Source organism: Peromyscus californicus, unplaced genomic scaffold (assembly GCF_007827085.1).
Source record: "Peromyscus californicus insignis strain IS unplaced genomic scaffold, ASM782708v3 Scaffold_14__1_contigs__length_90479793_seg_2, whole genome shotgun sequence".
Lineage (NCBI taxonomy): Eukaryota > Metazoa > Chordata > Mammalia > Rodentia > Cricetidae > Peromyscus > Peromyscus californicus.
Genome location: NW_026294436.1, coordinates 21748295 through 21765840, shown reverse-complemented (window position 1 = coordinate 21765840; position 17546 = coordinate 21748295). Strand labels below are relative to the sequence as shown.

Genomic DNA, 17546 nt, shown 5'->3' with positions numbered 1-17546 from the left:
ATACCTTACTGAGGATGCCGCATAACTTCGGCCACTCTGCCACTTACTGCAGGACCAAATTACCTTCTGAGATGTCATCTTCTGGGTTTTGAAAATGCTGCCACCTCTTCCTTGTGTTTAAATGTTTTTTTTTTTTTCAGAATTTTTAAAAAAGTTGTTTTTTAGTTTTTCCCACCTTATATTTTAAACTTTTTAAAAAATGTTGGTAAAACACATATAACATAAAATTTGTCATTGTAACTATTTTTTAAACTATTTAAAATTGTGTATATGTATGCCTGCATGTGAGAACCAGTGATGAGGGAGGTCAGAGGTGTTGGATCTGCTGGAGCTGGAGCTACAGGGGCTGTGAGCAGCTTGACATGGGTGCTGGGAACCAAACTAGGCTTCTCTGCAAGAGCATTACTTGCTCTTAACCATGAGTCATCTCTCAGATCTGCTTAACTATTTTTTAAGTGCACAGGTTTCGTGTGTAGTGAGATGCTCAGCAGGTAAAGGCACTTGCCACCAAGCCTGGCGCCCTGTGCTCTATCCTCAGGACGCCTGGTAGAAGGAGAGAACTGACTCTGACGGATTGTCCTCTGACCTCTACACATGCGTCATGGTACACTCACACAACACATGTAATTTTAAAATTAAGAAAGAATTTCCTTCCGCTTTAAGGTTTAATAATCGTCCAGTGTGCATTTAGAATTAACTTGTCTGTTCATTTACCTACTGATGGATTTGGGGATGTTGGCTACAGGCACAGTGAGGCTGTAAATGCGAGTGTACACATCGCTTGGAGTTCCTGCTTTGGTTCTTCTCTTTGAAGAGGAACCCCCTCCCATCTAATGTAGTATTTGTCACCATGGAAGTGACGGGAATTTTCTATGGTTTCATTCACTCTCCTTTCTGGGAAAGCTCAGCCTGCTCTTCAGATGCAGAAAAAGGAAGGCAGCTGTACACACTGGCTACTTCAGAAAGCTTAGGTAGGGGCGTGGCTTCCCAGTTTCCTGGATTTTGACTCATAGACATCTAGGGAAGGAGAAGATGTATTTCTATCTTCTAGCTACACCAGCTGGGCTGTTGGGTTTCACAAGGCAGAGCAGAGGGAGCTCTTCACCATGAGCTCTCTGCCCAGTTCTGCTGACCCAGGGCTAACAGAGAGCCAAGATTCTGGGTTAGTGCTGCTTTTGTTCCAGGTTTTAGTTATAGGCACATTCCAGTGTGTGTGTGTGTGTGTGTGTGTGTGTGTGTGTGTGTGTGTGTGTGTGTGTGTATGTGTGTATGTGTGTGTGTATGTATGTGCGTGTGTATGTGTGTATATGTGTGTGTATGTATGTACGTGTGTATATGTGTGTGTATGTATGTGTGTGAGCATGTGTGTGCATGTGTTTGTGTGTGTATATGTGTTTGTGTATGTGTGTGTGTATATGTGAGTGTGTATGTGTGTGTGTGAGTGTGTGTGTATGTGTGTTTGTGAGCGTGTGTGTGTGTGCATGTGTGTGTGTGTATTTCTTTTTCCATACCTTGGTAGGTATTTTGGTGACAGAGGTGCAGTGGTTCTGTTCCCCTATTTTTTTTTTTTTTTTTTTTTTTGGTTTTTCAAGACAGGGTTTCTCTGTGTAGCTTTGCGCCTTTCCTGGAACTCACTTGGTAGCCCAGGCTGGCCTCGAACTCACAGAGATCCGCCTGGCTCTGCCTCCCGAGTGCTGGGATTAAAGGCGTGCGCCACCACCGCCCGGCTTCTGTTCCCCTATTTTAATGAATGCAGCTTGAGCTGGATGTGCCTCATTTGTTTGCCTCATTTCCTCTTCAGGCAGGAGGAGAGGAACTGTGGCCAGTCTCCCTGTTTGTGGATAGATGTGGCTGAAGGTCTTTGGGGGTCAGTCAGGCAGGACTGTGGAGAGGCTGAGTATAAAAAGGGATGACACCTGGTGGGCTCTAAAAGACACCTAAATCTTTTTCTAAAGAGATTTGAAGCGATAGGGCAAAACAGTTTTAAAAGGCCGCATCTCTGAAAGCTCGGGGATGAATGACTATGGATTCTGGGGTGGGAGTATGTACAGAGAGGCTTCTTTGCAGCTGAAGTGGAGAATGAGAGAATGAGAAATGAAGCTGATGAGTCAATTCAGGGCTGACCTCAAGAGGCTGTAGGTGACAGGAAGTCATGGACGATGTTGAGCAAGAGGAAAACAAGATCAATGTGGCAACAGTCTGCTAGTCTGTATGACTGAGAGATGGGTAGATGGGTGATGGATGGGTGATGAATGGGTGATGGATGGGTGATGGACGGGTGATGGACGGGTGATGGACGGGTGAGGGACGGGTGATGGATGGGTGATGGATGGGTGATGGACGGGTGAGGGACGGGTGATGGATGGGTGATGGACGGGTGAGGGACGGGTGATGGATGGGTGATGGATGGGTGATGGACGGGTGATGGATGGATGGATGGATGGATGGATAAATGAATGGATGGATGAATGGATGGATGAATGAATGAATGGGTGATGGATGGATGGATGAATAGGAGACAGGGAAGTCAAGGAAGACAGGGTTAAAACCAAGCAGGTGCAACCTCTCCAGTCCTCATACAGTTCAACAGGGAGGAGAAAACAGGCTATTGGAAGGCCTGGAACCCTGGCTAGGAAAACCAGAACTAATATGGATTTTTACCCTTTCTTCTTCTCTTGCTTCTTCCTCTAGAAATGTTAAGATGTGGTTTGTAGCTAGGTGGTGGTGACACACACCTTTAATCCCAGCACTTGGGAAGCAGAGGCAGACGACTCTCTGAGTTTGAGGCCAATATGGTCTACTGAGTGAGTTCTAGGACAGCCAGGGCTACACAGAGAAACCCTGTCTCAAATTAAAAAAAAAAAGAAGGAAAAAGAAAAGAAAGAAAGAAAGAAAGAAGGAAAGAAAAAGATTAAAAAATGTGATGATTTGGTTTTATTTCCCCTTGTACCTATTACTATAGAGCCTGCTAATAATATCTTTAAAACACTGGGCTGTCGCTCATCTTCCCTAAACCCTGACATCACTGTCCCCATGTCTGGAGAGGCAAGTTGGGGAAAACCCCCATTTACTTTCCTCCTCCACCAACCACAGCCGCCTTTGCCAAGGGCAGGCACCAGGCCCAAGCGACCACAGGACTCAGCTCCCAAACACATCTCAGACGGCCAGGCAGGTCCCCAGAAACCAGCCTGGAGTCTGGAATCCAATGGTTGGAGGATGCGGAGGGGGTGTGGGGGGAAGAGATGGGATAGCTTTTTGCAGTCCCCACCCCCGGATTCCGGGATTGTCACCCACAAAGCTGGCCTTCTGCCCAGATCTGTAGGTCCATGTCTTCAGGGGAAGCTCATGAAGGCTACGGAGTCTCCTCCTGCCTTCCTCCTGTAGGGCATGTAATTATTTTTATATATTGCTGCCGAATAGAACACAAGGAACGGCTTGCAAGAAACGCTCAGGTAGCAGCCTTTGATGTACACAAAGGAAGCGGCTGCTCTGCCTCCTGGGGCTTTTGTACGCCCATCAATTCTCCTGACAGATGGAGGGGAAGGGTGGCTTGGGCATTAGCATGGCTTGGAGAACGAGTTGGAATTGCCTTCATGTTAATATCCTGCTTTTGATCTATTGGAAGACTGTCAGTGAGAGGGAAAAAGCATCTCACTAGGTGACACAAATCAGACCCGATGAAATCGCTCTGCTCCAGCAAATTCAGCCCTTCCTTGTGTGGGGCGAGGGAGAGGAAAGCCTCCCGGCTCCTCCGGTCACTGCCGGGAACACACAGCAACTCAGGGCTCCTTCCACTTCCGCTCACCCCGCTCCCTGCAGGTTCTCAGCTCAAGTTCCTGGTGGCTCAGGTGGCCTCCTCTCTGCTCCTCAATCCCTGTCTCCTTGAGACCCATCCTCTAGGAATGATCCCAGCTCCAGGTCTCCAGAGGTTAGTGTGAGGAGGCTTCTGTATGGGTGTGCTCTCTGTGAGGTCCTGAGGTTAGGTTCCAGCTATGGAGGTCATGGCTGGGAGCCGCGGGAGAGGACCCAAATGTTGGGTGTCTCCAGGGAATGGCTCTTGGAACCCAAGCTTTCCCCAGGATCCTGCCAGCGGCAGGAGCAGGCAGAAGGGAGCAGTGGACTCAGAATAGTAGACTCATACATAGCCCATCATCTTCTTGGTTCTGACATCTCTTCATTCTGTAACTTTGGCCAAGTCACTTGGTCCCTCAGAGATCCCTGGTTAAACGGGGTCACTTCCAGCTCTCATTTCTGTGACTCTGGTCCCTTCCTAACAAGCAGTTCTCTGGATGGTGCTGGAAGTGCTCCTAACTTCCCTTTCTTGCATTGCTAGAGATGGAACCTAGGGAACTGCACAAGGAGGCAGCTGCTCTACCTGGGTGGTCTTTGGCACTCAGCCCCAGTGCTGAACTTGACCAATAAAGAGCATGTACTCGGGGGCATAGGGATGCAGTGGTAGAGCACTTGGCTAGCCTGCTCAAGGCCCTGGCTTCAATCTCCAGTATTCCGCCCCCCTCACAACCCACTGTGGAGAGGTTCAGGGAATGAGGTGACATAGTTCCTCTTCCTATGACATTTTCAGTATAGTGGAGTAAAAAAAAATCGAAATAGGCACTGAGGTAAAGGCACTTGGAGATCCAAAGTTGGTCTTCGTCTTCTTCCATGTTGATTGACATCCCTCCCAGCTCCCCGGGTCTCTGGCCTCTCTTCATTCCACGTCTGGGTCTCATTTTCAGAAACTTTCCTCAAAAAGCTGTTCCCCACTAAAAGGTTACCAAATAATACTTGCCAGGTTTTTAAAACAATAGCAGGCAGATTCTACACTGTAAAAAGGGAATACTGTCCAAATGGTAGGACTTCAGTCATCTTGAGATGCTTATTGGATGGGGGGTGGAGCTGGCCGCCTGAGTCTCGGCATCACATCGTATGCTTGTAAACTGGCCTGCTCAACAAGCCCCTGTCTGGGGACGCAGGGATAGAATAAGGAAGATTTTGTCCAAAGAAGGCTTAGACTCCTTGTAGGGTACACCCCCAAGAACCCTTCTTCTTGGGCTCACACTGTCCAGGTGAAGAAACTGAACCTAGGGAGAAGAGAGGAATGTGTTGGAAGTCACAGAGCTCCGTGTCTCAAAGGAGCAAGACCCCAGCAGTCACCGCCTGAGCTGCGTTCCTAGTTTCAGCCTTCCCAGTCCCTACAGTTAAAAAGCAGGTACACCACACCCCCAAGACCAGCACGTGCTCCTTCCGGCTGCCTCTCCATCTTCTCTCGGCTCCCCCCCTCTGCCTCACACAGCAGCTTCTGCTCCTGTTCATATAACGGGTTGTTTCTCCTCTTCCATGGCGGGCTTTGACCAGATGTCTATACATCTTCCCACTGCCGGACACTCTGCCCTTTTCACTTGAAGGGATTTCAGTTATCCTTAAGGTTCACAATGGACGTCACTCTCTCGCTTCTTTTGGGAAGCCTGGCCTGCCTTCCCTGTCCTAAGGATCACACCAATCACTTTGTCCCCTCTTCAGACACCCTCCCCCCTCTTCTCCAGGGCGTGGACACACACTGCCTCACGAATGGTTGCTTATGTGTTCACTTATGTGCTATGAGTTCCCCAAAAAGTTAGAACCAAATCTCATCTGTCACCGTGACCCTGATGTCTCACACGGAACCCAATTCCTCAGGGCTGACAGTCAGGTGTCAATAAAGCATGAAATAGAGCAAAAACTTGGATTCGTCCGAAATGTGGCTCAGATTTGAAGTAGTCGACAGCCCCGGGTGCCTCGTGGCTACTGTGTTGGACAGCACCATTCCACAGTTACAGAATGTTCTAGTCAACAGTTTCTCCTTAGACACGGGGGCACTCGGCCACCAGCATGAAGAGAGGAAGGTCTAGGGAGTATTTCACTGCCTAGGCCACATGTGCATTGGTACCTGGCACGGAGAAGATGTTGGATGGGGAACTCTCTGGGGGTGGAGTCCTATCACATGTTCTAGGCTTGGTTACTATTTCTAGAACCCATACTCTGCCTGGTCTTTGTTTGGAAAAAGCTCCAAGTGGCACTCCCCGAGGGCCTGCGCTGGGACTGCCCTCCTGGGCTGAGACACCAGGTAGGGCCTTTCAGGACAAGCTCTGATGCTCACACCTGCACAAGGGAAGACTTGCCAGTAGCCTGGATGGCATGGCAGTCCCTTGGAGATGAAGGGCTCTGCTTCAAGGGCTGCCCAGCTCTACCCTTGGACAGAGATAAGAGGCACCTGCTGAGGACAAGGTGGGCTTCCCCGCCCCCGCCCCCAGCCCAGGGTCAACATCACACCTTGGGTAATCTTCCTCCACTCCAGCCTATGATCTGCTGCCTCCTGCCCTTTCTGGCTTCTGCCGCCTCCTCTCTGGCTTCCTCTCACACACTCACAAATGTCAAATGTCGACTCTTCCCCGAGTGCCTTCCCTGCTCTGGGCATTTGCTCCTTGCTGTTCTTGCTGCCTCACATGCTCTTTCTCTAAAACCTCACCTTCAGACCTGCCTTGGGAGCTGGTTTAAATGCCACCTCCTCTGTGAGGCCTTCCTGGATTTCTCACCGGCAAAATAAGATTGGACCCTGGCTCTGCCTCCAAGAGTGTTTTCTACAAGCTAGATCAAAGAATGTGTAGCTATGGATTTAAAGCCAGAGGCTTTGGAATCAGACCAACGGCTTTCCCTCCCTGAGCCTCTTTCACTGTATGCAAAGGGCTGGGGTAAAGATTAAGTAGGAAAGTATGTGTACACCGCTCGCTACACCTGCCAGTCAGCTCACCCTCACTACACGTTAGCGTTAGCCAGGCCTAGAGAGTCTTAGTAAACAATAAAGTAAACAGGCCGAGAGCCTCTGTGGTGCGGAGATTCTGTGTTACTCAAAGTTGACTCCCAGAGCTGAGCACAACACCAGCATAAAAGGACTGCTGAGTTTAATCCGTCGGTTGGATGATGTCTGTAATGAGGGGCATTTGAGGCAACCTGATAGGCAGCAGGGGTACCCCCAGGGCAGCAGAGCTTTATGGAGGTCTTTCTGACGGAAGAGCTTTGGAGTAGTGTCGGTATTGTAGGCCAAGATACTCGAGTGCCGGTACCTAAGCTGCCTGAGTCAGGTACAGTCCTGGTCCTCGGATAGATAGTCCTAATGCCAAGCAGGGCCGGGGCATGCCATGCACAGACAGCCCACACCCATGCCATGGGAGCCCCATGGCCTCTATGCAGAAGCTGGCAGCTGGTACAGAGGCCAGTGCTGGGGCGGGAGCCAGGGGCCCTTGCTGCCTGTGGAGGCCTGGGGCTCCTCCTTGCTGCTCTGCAGGTGCCAGCCTGCTTCTTCTGGAACCCTTACCTTCCCTGGCAGGCTCTTGGTCAGGGCTGTTGGTCCCTCCAGGCAATCAACGGCTCCTATGTAGAATATTTTCTCCACAGAATAACCATTTCCATAGTGCCTGCCCCCACGCTCTCTTCCCCATCCTCCCCCTTCTCCCCCCACCAGAGCCTAAGGAGCCTCCACTTCGTTTTCCCTCCCTCCCTCCCTTCTCCAGCCCACCACCGAATGTCTGTGCCTCTCTTGAGCTGGCGAGAGGGTTTAGAGATGAAAACCTAGGCCTGGGTGTGCCCCGGAGCAAGCAACAACTGCTCGAACCTTCCTTGTCCTCAGGGTCTCTCCCCTCCTGTTCCTTCCTTCTCTTCACAGTTCCAGTTAGGAAACGAGAAGAGAAATGGCCCACAGTTCCTGGGGAAGTTTTGAGCAAAGTTTAGTGCTGTTTTTACCTTTTTTTTTTTTTTAATGGTGTGTGTGTGTGTTGTGGGGGTCTGGGCCCTCATATTCCAGACTGGCCTGGAACTCACTAGATAGTCTGGGCTGGTCCAATGCTTTCAACCCTATTTCTACCTCCCAAGTGCTGAGAACGCATGTACGACTCAGCATTCTCAGGACCATCTTGAAATTCTTAATGATTTTTCAACAAGGATGTCACATACTCACTTTGCGTTGGGTCTTGGAAATTATGCAGCTGGCCTTGAGGGTCAGAGAGATGGTTGTCTCTGAAGAGAGAAAGGGCAGCCAGGTTTCCAATCAGTTTGGACTCAGAAAGCGAGAACAACTGCCAGGCACCGAACTTGGAGCTTCTAAGGTACCTGCGCCTCTTAAAAGAATCCCTGGCAGGGACTGGAGAGGTGGCTCAGGGCTTAAGAGCCCTGGCTGCTCTTGCAGAGGACCCAGGTTCAATCCCCAACACCTGCATGATGGTTCACAGCCACCTATCACTCGAGTTCCAGGGGATCCAATGCCCTCTTCTGACTTCTGTTGACACTGCATGCACATGATGAACACACATGCATGCAGGCAAAGCCCTCATATACATTTAAAACACTGATAAATCTATACAAATCTCTGGTGATTTCATGAGTTAGCCAGTGGCCCCTAGAGGAAAAAGTTCCAGAAAGCTTCCCTTGTATCAATCTACTCCTCTGTGTGTGTAAAAGCCTCTGGTTTCCTACAGCTGAGAGACACATCTTTGTCTTCTTGTCACACTTTTTGCCTGCCTGTCTGTCCATCCATCCATCCATCCATCCATCCATCCATCCATCCATCCATCCACCTACCTACCTGTCTATTTTTGTTTATTTGAGACAAGGTCTTTAGTAATCCAGGCTGACCTCAAACTATGTAGCTGAGAATTAACTTGAACTGACCTTCCTGCTTCCACTTCCGGAGCACTGGGATTATAGGTGTGCACTACCACGATGTGGTGTTGGGGACTGAACCCAGGGCTTTGCATGTGCTAGGGAAGTGCTCTCTGAACAGCTACATCCCAAGTCCCTCTCATCACTTTGGGGGAGTCAGACTAGTAGAAAGAAGCCCTGAATTCCAGAAGAGTTCCAGACCTGATGCTCCCTTTGGCATTTCCCTTGATAGGGTATCAAGATCCTGGTGTGACATGAGTGAGGCCAGCATCCCACGGGTACTCATATAATGTGGTTCTGAGTTTACACAGTTCGCAGTCCGGGTCACCCTTTGTGGACTGTTTCCTGCTGTCTAATCTGGAACTCTTCTGCTACAACCTACCCCATTTTAGGTCCTCCACGCCCGTTGGTCATGGGACAGTCATGCCCCCTTCTCCGTGAGAAGTCCTAGAGCTAGACCCTCTCCCACTACCTGTTGCCTGTACCTCAGCAGGAGACTGGGGGAGTAGGAAGAGCAGCAGAGCCCTGGAGATGTTAGGCTGTTTCCCCAAAGCCCAGGCAAGCCCCAACTGGCCTGCCAGGGCCCTGCTAATCTGCCCTATCACCGCAGGGAAGAATTCTAATCGGAAAGCACTGGAGGGACCGGGCCCACGTGGGGGAGAGGCACGCTGTTGATTTTATTCCAGCGCTTAATTGGTATAATTGCTCTCTTCCTCCTGCCAAACCAGAGTCGGGGTTGGCTCTCCCACCTGCGGGCGGGAGCAGCTCTGAACGTTCTTAGTCCCCAGAGGCAGGTTCTGCTGGCTGTACAGAAGCCCCCATTAGCCCCTTTCACTCGCAGATGGCAGGGAAGCCCACTTACTCCAGAGGACGAGGCACCCCAAGGGAGCCTGAACCCTGCCTCAAAGTGACTGGAAGGGTTTCTGCAGAAAGCGCCCATCCTAAGAAGGAACCAGGTGGGGAAAGAGTGGGAGAGATTTCTCTGCAGAAGGGTGCCGACCCTTACAAGTCTCTAAGAGACAGGCGATCCTGGGGTAGGTGTGGGGGTGGGGTAGGGTGCGGAGTTTCGCTGTCTCCCCTACACCTTGAGTTACTTGAACACAACCAAAGCCTCCAAGACCTACTGTTGCCAAGTGCCCTGTTCCTCCAGGGAGGAGGGGGGGGGGTCCGCAGGGCACCCCTAGTTAGGCTATCTGTTAAAATGATAGAAGAAAAGGGAGGACCGAGGACATCAGTGCCACACACAGGCTAAAAAGAGGGATGTGTGGCTGCATCTAATAGCTAACCCCCCCACTCTCCGTACAGGATCAGAGTTGCCAGATAAAACTCAAATATTTTTCCAGATTTATCTTATTGGGGGCTCAGTGGTTAAAAGCACATTACTCTTGAAGAGGATCCAGGTTTAGTTCCTAGCTCCCACATGGTTTACAACCATTCCCAACTCCAAATTCAGGGGTCCTGATGCCCTCTTCTGACCTCCATGGGCACCAGGCATGCATGTAATACACATACATACATGCAGGCAAAACACTCATACACATACATAAATCTAAAATTAAAAAAGATTTATTTTATTTTAAAATGACATGTATGTGTATGTGACTTGTGTGGTTGTGTGCACGTGAGTGTAGGTGCCTACAGAGGCCAGAGTCATCAGACCCCTTTAAAGCTGGACTTACAGACAGTTGTGAGCTGCCTGACATGGGTGTTGGGAACCAAATTCAGGCCCTCTGTAAGAGCAGGACGTACTTTCAACCACTGTAGCATCTCTACACCCCCTAAAATAAACCCTTGCCAGGGACATACTTACACTAAAAAGTTAACCTTCTTTAATCTGATATTTAAATTTTACTGGGCATGGTCTTAAATATTTTGTGGGACATACTTTTTGCTAAAATTTTTCATTTACATGAAATTCAAATTTAATTGGATAGCACATACGCTGTTATTGTTGTTGTGAGACAGGGTCTCACTTTTATGTAGCCCAAGCTGGCCTTGAATTTTTGATCCTCCTGCCTCTGTCTCTAGGTGTTTGTATTTCAGTGTATACCACCATACCCAGCAGGCAGTGTGTGTTTGAATTCACTATCCCCAACACTACTGCCCTGGGTCTGCTCCATCATAGAGCCCAGCTGGCATGGGTGGAATGTGCGGTTTCCCTGATCACCCCAAACAGGAATACAGGCTAGAATGACTATTTCTATGTTCTTGTCTTATTTTTTTTCTCTGCTTGTCAATTTGCTTGATTTTCCTCTTTGGCATTTCCTTGTCCCCAAATATCGGGAACAGGGCCACAAACACCCGTGCTCCTAAGGCCTAGGACACTTTACCATAGCACTCTAGATGTGTGAGTTGCGGAGGCATCCTGGCTTTCTGCCTGAGGAGAAGTTAGCCTGATGGCTCTTGAAATCTGTCCTTCCTTGGGAGGTGACGAGAAGGAGCCCTGCCCAAATGAAGTTGAAGCATACTAGACCCAGGGAGTCTTTGGGTGCTAAATGACTCGCCTGGTGGAGTGGCCCTACCCAAGCTCTCCCGCCCATGGGTTGCACAAAATGCAGGAGATGAACTGATCAGGACCGTGGCTACACACGGAAGCATGCAGTGCATGTGTGTTGTAGGCATACTTGGGTGTTCACACATACCCAGTCACAAAGAAGAGACTTCCTGGGGTTGGCAAAACGGCTCAGGAGGTCAGGACACTTGCTGCCAAGCCTGAGTTCAGTCTCCTGAGGTGGGTCCCTGAGACCCACATGGTGGGAAGAGTGAACTGACTCCTGAAAGTCATCCTCTGACCTCCACATGTGTGCCCACAAACATACAAAATGAATAAATAAACACAAAACAAGTTTTTTTTTTTTTTTTTAAATAAGTGACTTCCATCCATTCTAGGTTTACAGGATTAGCACTCCCTCATCCTGTCCCACTTCCTGTCTCCTTAAGGAGGTGAGCAGGCTCTCACCTCCCTTGATGGGCCCGGAGTGCCAGCATCACACAGTGGGAAGGCACATGGATTTAAGCGTCAACAACTAGGGTTCAAATCTCATGTCTTTGGCTCACTGGCTGGGTGACTTAGCAGCCTAACCCCTGTAAAGTCAGACTAGTCAGAGCCATCTTGTGGTCATGTTGAGAGGACACAGGTCACCTACTTGTTCCTGGCTCTGTATCTGGCATGTGACAAGTGCTCATAAATCGAAACAGTGACTGCTGGTGGGGTGTCACGGCCATCACTGCGGAGTTTCCTTCACTTCAGGAAAGGTGGCATCGCCCGCATGGGAAAATCAGGAATCATGGCTTTACCCATCAGGCAGGCATTGTAGAAACCTGTCAGAGTAGACAGGTCCAGCCCCGTCTCTTAGTGGTCTGCTCCTAATATTACCCTTCCCCAATACCTAAGTGACCCTCACTCCAGAGTACCTTCCCTACTTTGTTTGGATTTGTTATTTGGGCTCTTGGAGGGAAAAATGTTTTGGAGGTAAGATCTCATGCAGTCCAGGCTGGTCTCCAACTCGATATGAAGTCAAGGGTGACCTTGAACTCCTGATCTCCCTGCCTCTACTTCTCAAGAGCTTGGATTACAGGTGCCAACACACTCAGCTTTTTCTTTCTTTTAAAAATTAGTATATTGCCGGGCGGTGGTGGCGCACGCCTTTAATCCCAGTCTTTAATCCCAGCACTGGGGCGGGGTGGGGGATGGGGGTGGGGTTGGGGACAGAGGCAAGCAGATCTCTGAGTTCAAGGCCAGCCTGGTCTACAAAGTGAATTCCAGGACAGCAAGGACTAAGCAGAGAAACCCTGTCTTGAAAAAAAATTAGTATATATTAACTGTATAAAATAGTCAGTCTCGGGCTGGAGAGATGGCTCAGAGGTTAAGAGCACCGACTGCTCTTCCAGAGGTCCTGAGTTCAATTCCCAGCACCCACATGGTGGCTCACAGCCATCTGTAATGAGATCTGGCGCCCTCTTCTGTATATATAATAAATAAATCTTAAAAAAAAAGTCTCATCATGATTCTAAAGCAAAAAAAGCCATGTTCTTCCTTGGCTTAAGAAAGAGGAGAGTGGATCTGAAGGAGAGGGGAGGGGAGGGGAGCTGGAAGGAGTGGAGGGAAGGGAGGCTGTGGTCGGGATGTAATGTATAAGAAAAAACCCTGAAAACAGAAACAAAAGAACACCCTTCAGTGGCTCCCCTTTCCTATAACATGGCATTGTTTTGAGGCCCCTGGGACCCCACCAGGCACCTCTCCTCTTCTTTTCTACATTTCTTCTGGAAGCCCTACATCACTTCAGGTCTCCTGCAGCACTTTATTCCATAATTCCCACATGCTGTTCCCTCTGCTTGGCATGCTTGTCCTTCCTCACCAGGCTGATGCTACTTGGCTGCCAGGTCTCCACGCCAGTTTCACTTTCTCCTAGAGGCCTTCCCCGATGCCCTGGACTGGGTGTCACAATGCTGCACTGTGACTATTAACCTGACTTTCCTAATGATGGCTTTATACTGGAGTGGCCTCTTCCTCAAGGCGCCAAGTGGCTTCTCCTAATGTAGTGGTTCCTACATCTGTTTGTGTCTATATATGACATCTTCAGAGACGAGTGCCAGCCCCATCCCAGTGCAGCTGAGCTCTTCCAGCAAGGGGCGAGCCTATGTTTTTATAAGGTTCCCTATAGTCAGACCCATTACAGGAATGGTGACCACCTGTGGCAGGCCTTATGAATAGAGGGCATTCACTGTGGAGATTTTTGGCCTCATCAAGAAATTTTAAAAATTAATTGAGTTTTAATTAGTGGATAAAACAATGAGTTTATTGTGACGTTTTCATACATGCATATCATTGTATTCTGTCATATTTACCCATCCTGCACTACTCTCCTCTGAACCTCCTGCCCACTCCTCTCAGTAGGCTCACCTTCTTCTTCCAAAAAAGGGCTTGTTTTATTTTTATGTGAATGAGTGTTTCCTTGTATAGACACATTGATTGCACCGCATGCATGCAGTGCCTATGGAGGCCAGAAGGGGGCATCAGATCCCCTGGAACTGGCGTTACAGATGGTTGTGAACTACCGTGTGGGTGCCGGGAACTGAACCCAGGCCCTCTGTAAGAACAAGTGCTCTTAACTGATGAGCCATCTCTCCTGCCCTGCTTTAATGCCATATAAGCATATAATACGTATAGGTGCATAGTTATAACTATGTTCCTGCATGAGAAAAAATAGGCAATGATTGTTCTTCTCCCCTCCCCCATCACCCTCTCTTGTTTCTGTCCTCCCCTGATTTATGCCTCTTCATCCAACCACACATAATATTCCTTCTACTTATATATCACATTGTGTACATATTTATATATATATATATGTATATAGATATATGTACATTGCTTACTTATTTTTTGCAGCCTTGAGCATATGAAAGCATCCTGCCATTGAGCTATATTCCCAGTCTATACATATTACATATTTAATCAAGATTCCATATACAACAGAAAACTTTTATATGGTATTTGTCTTTCTGAGTCCCATAACATAATCCTCACATATATTTCACTGCCACAGCATAACTTTATCTTCCTTTGTGGGTAAATACATTTCCATTGTCTGTATTTACCATGCTTTTTCCCCATTCTCCTGCCGATGGGCCTCTAGTTCCTTATCTTGGCTATTGTAAATAGTGCAGGAAAAAGCACAGATGTCCAAATACCTCCCGCCAGGCTATGCTTGATGTGGTGGTGGTGGTGGGGTCTTTCCTAATTGCAGCCTTCAGAGTGTGCCCTAGTCATTTTGTGCTCATAACCAAAGGCTGTGTGTCAGCCTGTCCATCATAGTCCCCTTGATGCCAAGCTGGGAACTTTCTCCCAGGGATGCATGAGACTGTCAGGGACAGTGCTGCTAAAGTAACTCAGGCAAGGGACAGAAGCACCGCTGACCTTTCTCAAGCGGGCTTGTGCTGTTGGCATAAAAGCAAACCTCTTCTTCCCAGTCTTCCAGTCAAACAATTCTCCTCTGAGTTTAGAACTGTGGACTTCAAGCTTTGTGAACAAGACCTAGGGTTTCCATAATGTGGGTACCAGAGGTCTGTGTGGGAGTGGCTCGGAGCTAAGACCCCTTCAAGACAACAAAGTCTAAGCATAAGTCCAAGAGCTTGTCACAGACCAGCTTGTCTTTGCTTCATGGGAACAGCTGTACAGGATAACAGAGTTTCGGTGTAAGGCCCAGACTAGGAGGCAGAAACAGTAGCATCTCGCAGCTTGGGCACACCTGGGAAAAGCTAAGCTGGGAATTCTGTCCATTTTGCTGAGCTACTGAGATTTCTAGGGATCATATCAAATGTTTTGTGCCCCTGGAATCTCTGTGCACATAGTCACCCATCCTTGGTTTATCTGTTCTGAGAAGCAGTAAATGAAGGGTGACTTAGTCACTGTTCTATTGCCATGAAGAAACTCTGTGACCAATGCAACTGATAGAGGGGAAAGCATTTAACTGGGGACTGGCTTACAGTTTCAGAGGTTTAGGGCATTGCCATCACGGCAGGGAGCATGGCAGGGAGTGTGGCAGCATGCAGGCAGGTGCTGGAGCAGTAGCTGAGAGCTACATTCTGGTCTGTAGGCAGAGAGAGAGAGAGAGAGAGAGAGAGAGAGAGAGAGAGAGAGAGAGAGAGAGAGACTCTGGGCTTGGTATGGGCTTTTGAAACCTCAAAGCCCACCTCCAGTGACACACTTCCTCAAAGTCAGACCACTTAATCCTTCTAATCCTTTCAAATAGTGCTGCTCCCTGATGACTAAGCATTCAGATATATGAGCCTATGGGGGCCATTCTTATACAAATCACCACAAAGGGTTCTGTGGCATGCTTGGACCTTCCATATGGGGAGTCCCAGGGCTTTGGCAGGAGCCATATGAAATTAGAAGGTCTTTGAAGGGTTAAGGAACAGGCAGTGCTAGGGATGGGTCCACGGAGAATGGCTTACATCTTTGGGGAGGCATTTTTCTTTGGTTATGTCTAGAAGGTGGAGATTTTTCCCTCTGCCAGTGCAGGGGGCAAGTCCATTATATGATCCTTGGGGTGGACAGGGTGGGAACAATGTTATACTCAGGGCAGAGGAGCTAAGGATGCAGGGGGAATACTGGTCATCACAGACGGGCGATGGTTTCTATGTTGGATCTGAAAGGAGCAGTTGGGGTCATAAATAGAAATGCCATAAAGAATCAAGAGTTGGTGGTTTGGAATACGGGAATTTGAAAAGCTGGGATACATGGTAAGTGGTACTTCAGCGTGCCAGTTGGCTTTCCAAGGCCAGCTCGTCTCACAGGCTGATCTACAACCTGCATTGGACTGATCCTTCTCCATCCTCTTTTCCTTGCATCAGGCGCCTAGATGCCAACCTCATCTCCCTGGTCCCTGAGAGGAGCTTTGAGGGGCTGTCCTCTCTCCGCCACCTCTGGTTGGATGACAACGCACTCACTGAGATCCCCGTCAGAGCCCTCAACAACCTTCCTGCCCTACAGGCCATGACCCTGGCTCTCAACCACATCCACCGCATCCCTGACTATGCCTTCCAGAACCTCACCAGTCTTGTGGTGCTGTGAGTACTGTTTCGGTCCCCACCACCTGCGGGGACGGGAAGCCGCACATTTCCTCCAGTTGGGTCAGGAGCTTTGCTCTTCTTTGCATGTGGTCGAATCTTCTCGCTTCAGTCTCTTCTCTGCGGACAAGATGAATATGACCATTGCATGTTGACTCTATAGGATGGTCTCTAAGCCAGATGACATTGAGCTTATAGAAGTACTCTGAGGGTCACTAAAGGGACTAAGCATTATTATAATCAGAAAACAGAAATATTTTGTTCTTTTATTTTCTCACTATACAAGAATAATAACCATTCCATGCTAATTGGAAATGTAAGTCAAGACTTTCATAAGTAATTCCCACCACATTTGACAATCAAAAGGTACAGTCATACGCTTTGGCATAGGGATAGAATAAATCCATCTCGTTTTGCAGGCCTAAAGAAGCAGGAAAGGCCATCACATGTAATTAGATGTCAAAGCCCCAGCAGGGTAATTACCTGGGAGATAGCATCCCTGGCAGGGGGAGGGGCTGGGGTTAACTCTGCCTTCCTAGTGGGAACTTTACAGTGCAAATTAGCTTCTAGCTAATTGCTATGAATGATTGGTAAGTTCATGGTCTAATTACTAAGGGCTTGGAGGTCATGTGTAATTGCTCTGGGTTACATACTAATTGCTGTAGGAACATGTATGTTAGTGACTCTGCTAAGTGGCAGCATTACCTCCTTTGTTCTTGGAAATCTGGTGTGGTTTTCTAGGCCAGCGTGAATGGAGGATGCTTAGTTCCGTGTGAGACATGAAGATGTAGGTAATGATTTATTTGTCTATTGTTCTGCTTTGGAACTTAGAAAGTGAACATGAATGTCCCCAATGGAGTACTTCCTTCTGCTGGAATAGTCATACCCTCCACCCTCCTGGGAGTCAAGGTGGCTGGTTTTAGCTTTGGTGATGTGCCTGTGACCTCACATGGGAATGGGGTCAAGTCTCTATGACAGACAAGATGACTGGAAAAATGAGGACTTTATGATGGGTCCCTGCTACATACATGGACAACAGTTTGCATTGACAGAGCTCGTGTGAGTGTGTGTGTGTGTGTGTGTGTGTGTGTGTGTGTGTGTGTGTGTGCGCGCGCGCGCGCGCGCGTGTGTGTGTGTCACAGAAGGATGAGACAGAGTTACTGGCCTGGAGAGGCTTACAGTCTAGTTTCCTCTATGAGAAAAGACAACCAAGGCTGTGACATGACTTTTGCTGCCATAGCTGAGGTGGTCAAGACAGAGGGCCACCCAACTATGGGTGAGTA

The 17546-nt window shown here is 48.7% G+C and overlaps 1 protein-coding gene across 3 annotated transcripts in view; it reads left to right on the top strand.

Annotated features, from left to right (window-relative positions):
- The window catches only part of Lgr6 (leucine rich repeat containing G protein-coupled receptor 6), a 122420-nt gene that overhangs the window by 62876 nt on the left and 41998 nt on the right, over positions 1-17546 (top strand). For all 3 annotated transcript variants that reach the window (XM_052737030.1, XM_052737031.1, XM_052737029.1), the window contains exon 5: positions 16048-16263. In XM_052737030.1, the coding sequence (XP_052592990.1) occupies positions 16048-16263 (216 nt within the window). The remainder of the gene's footprint in view (positions 1-16047; positions 16264-17546) is intronic.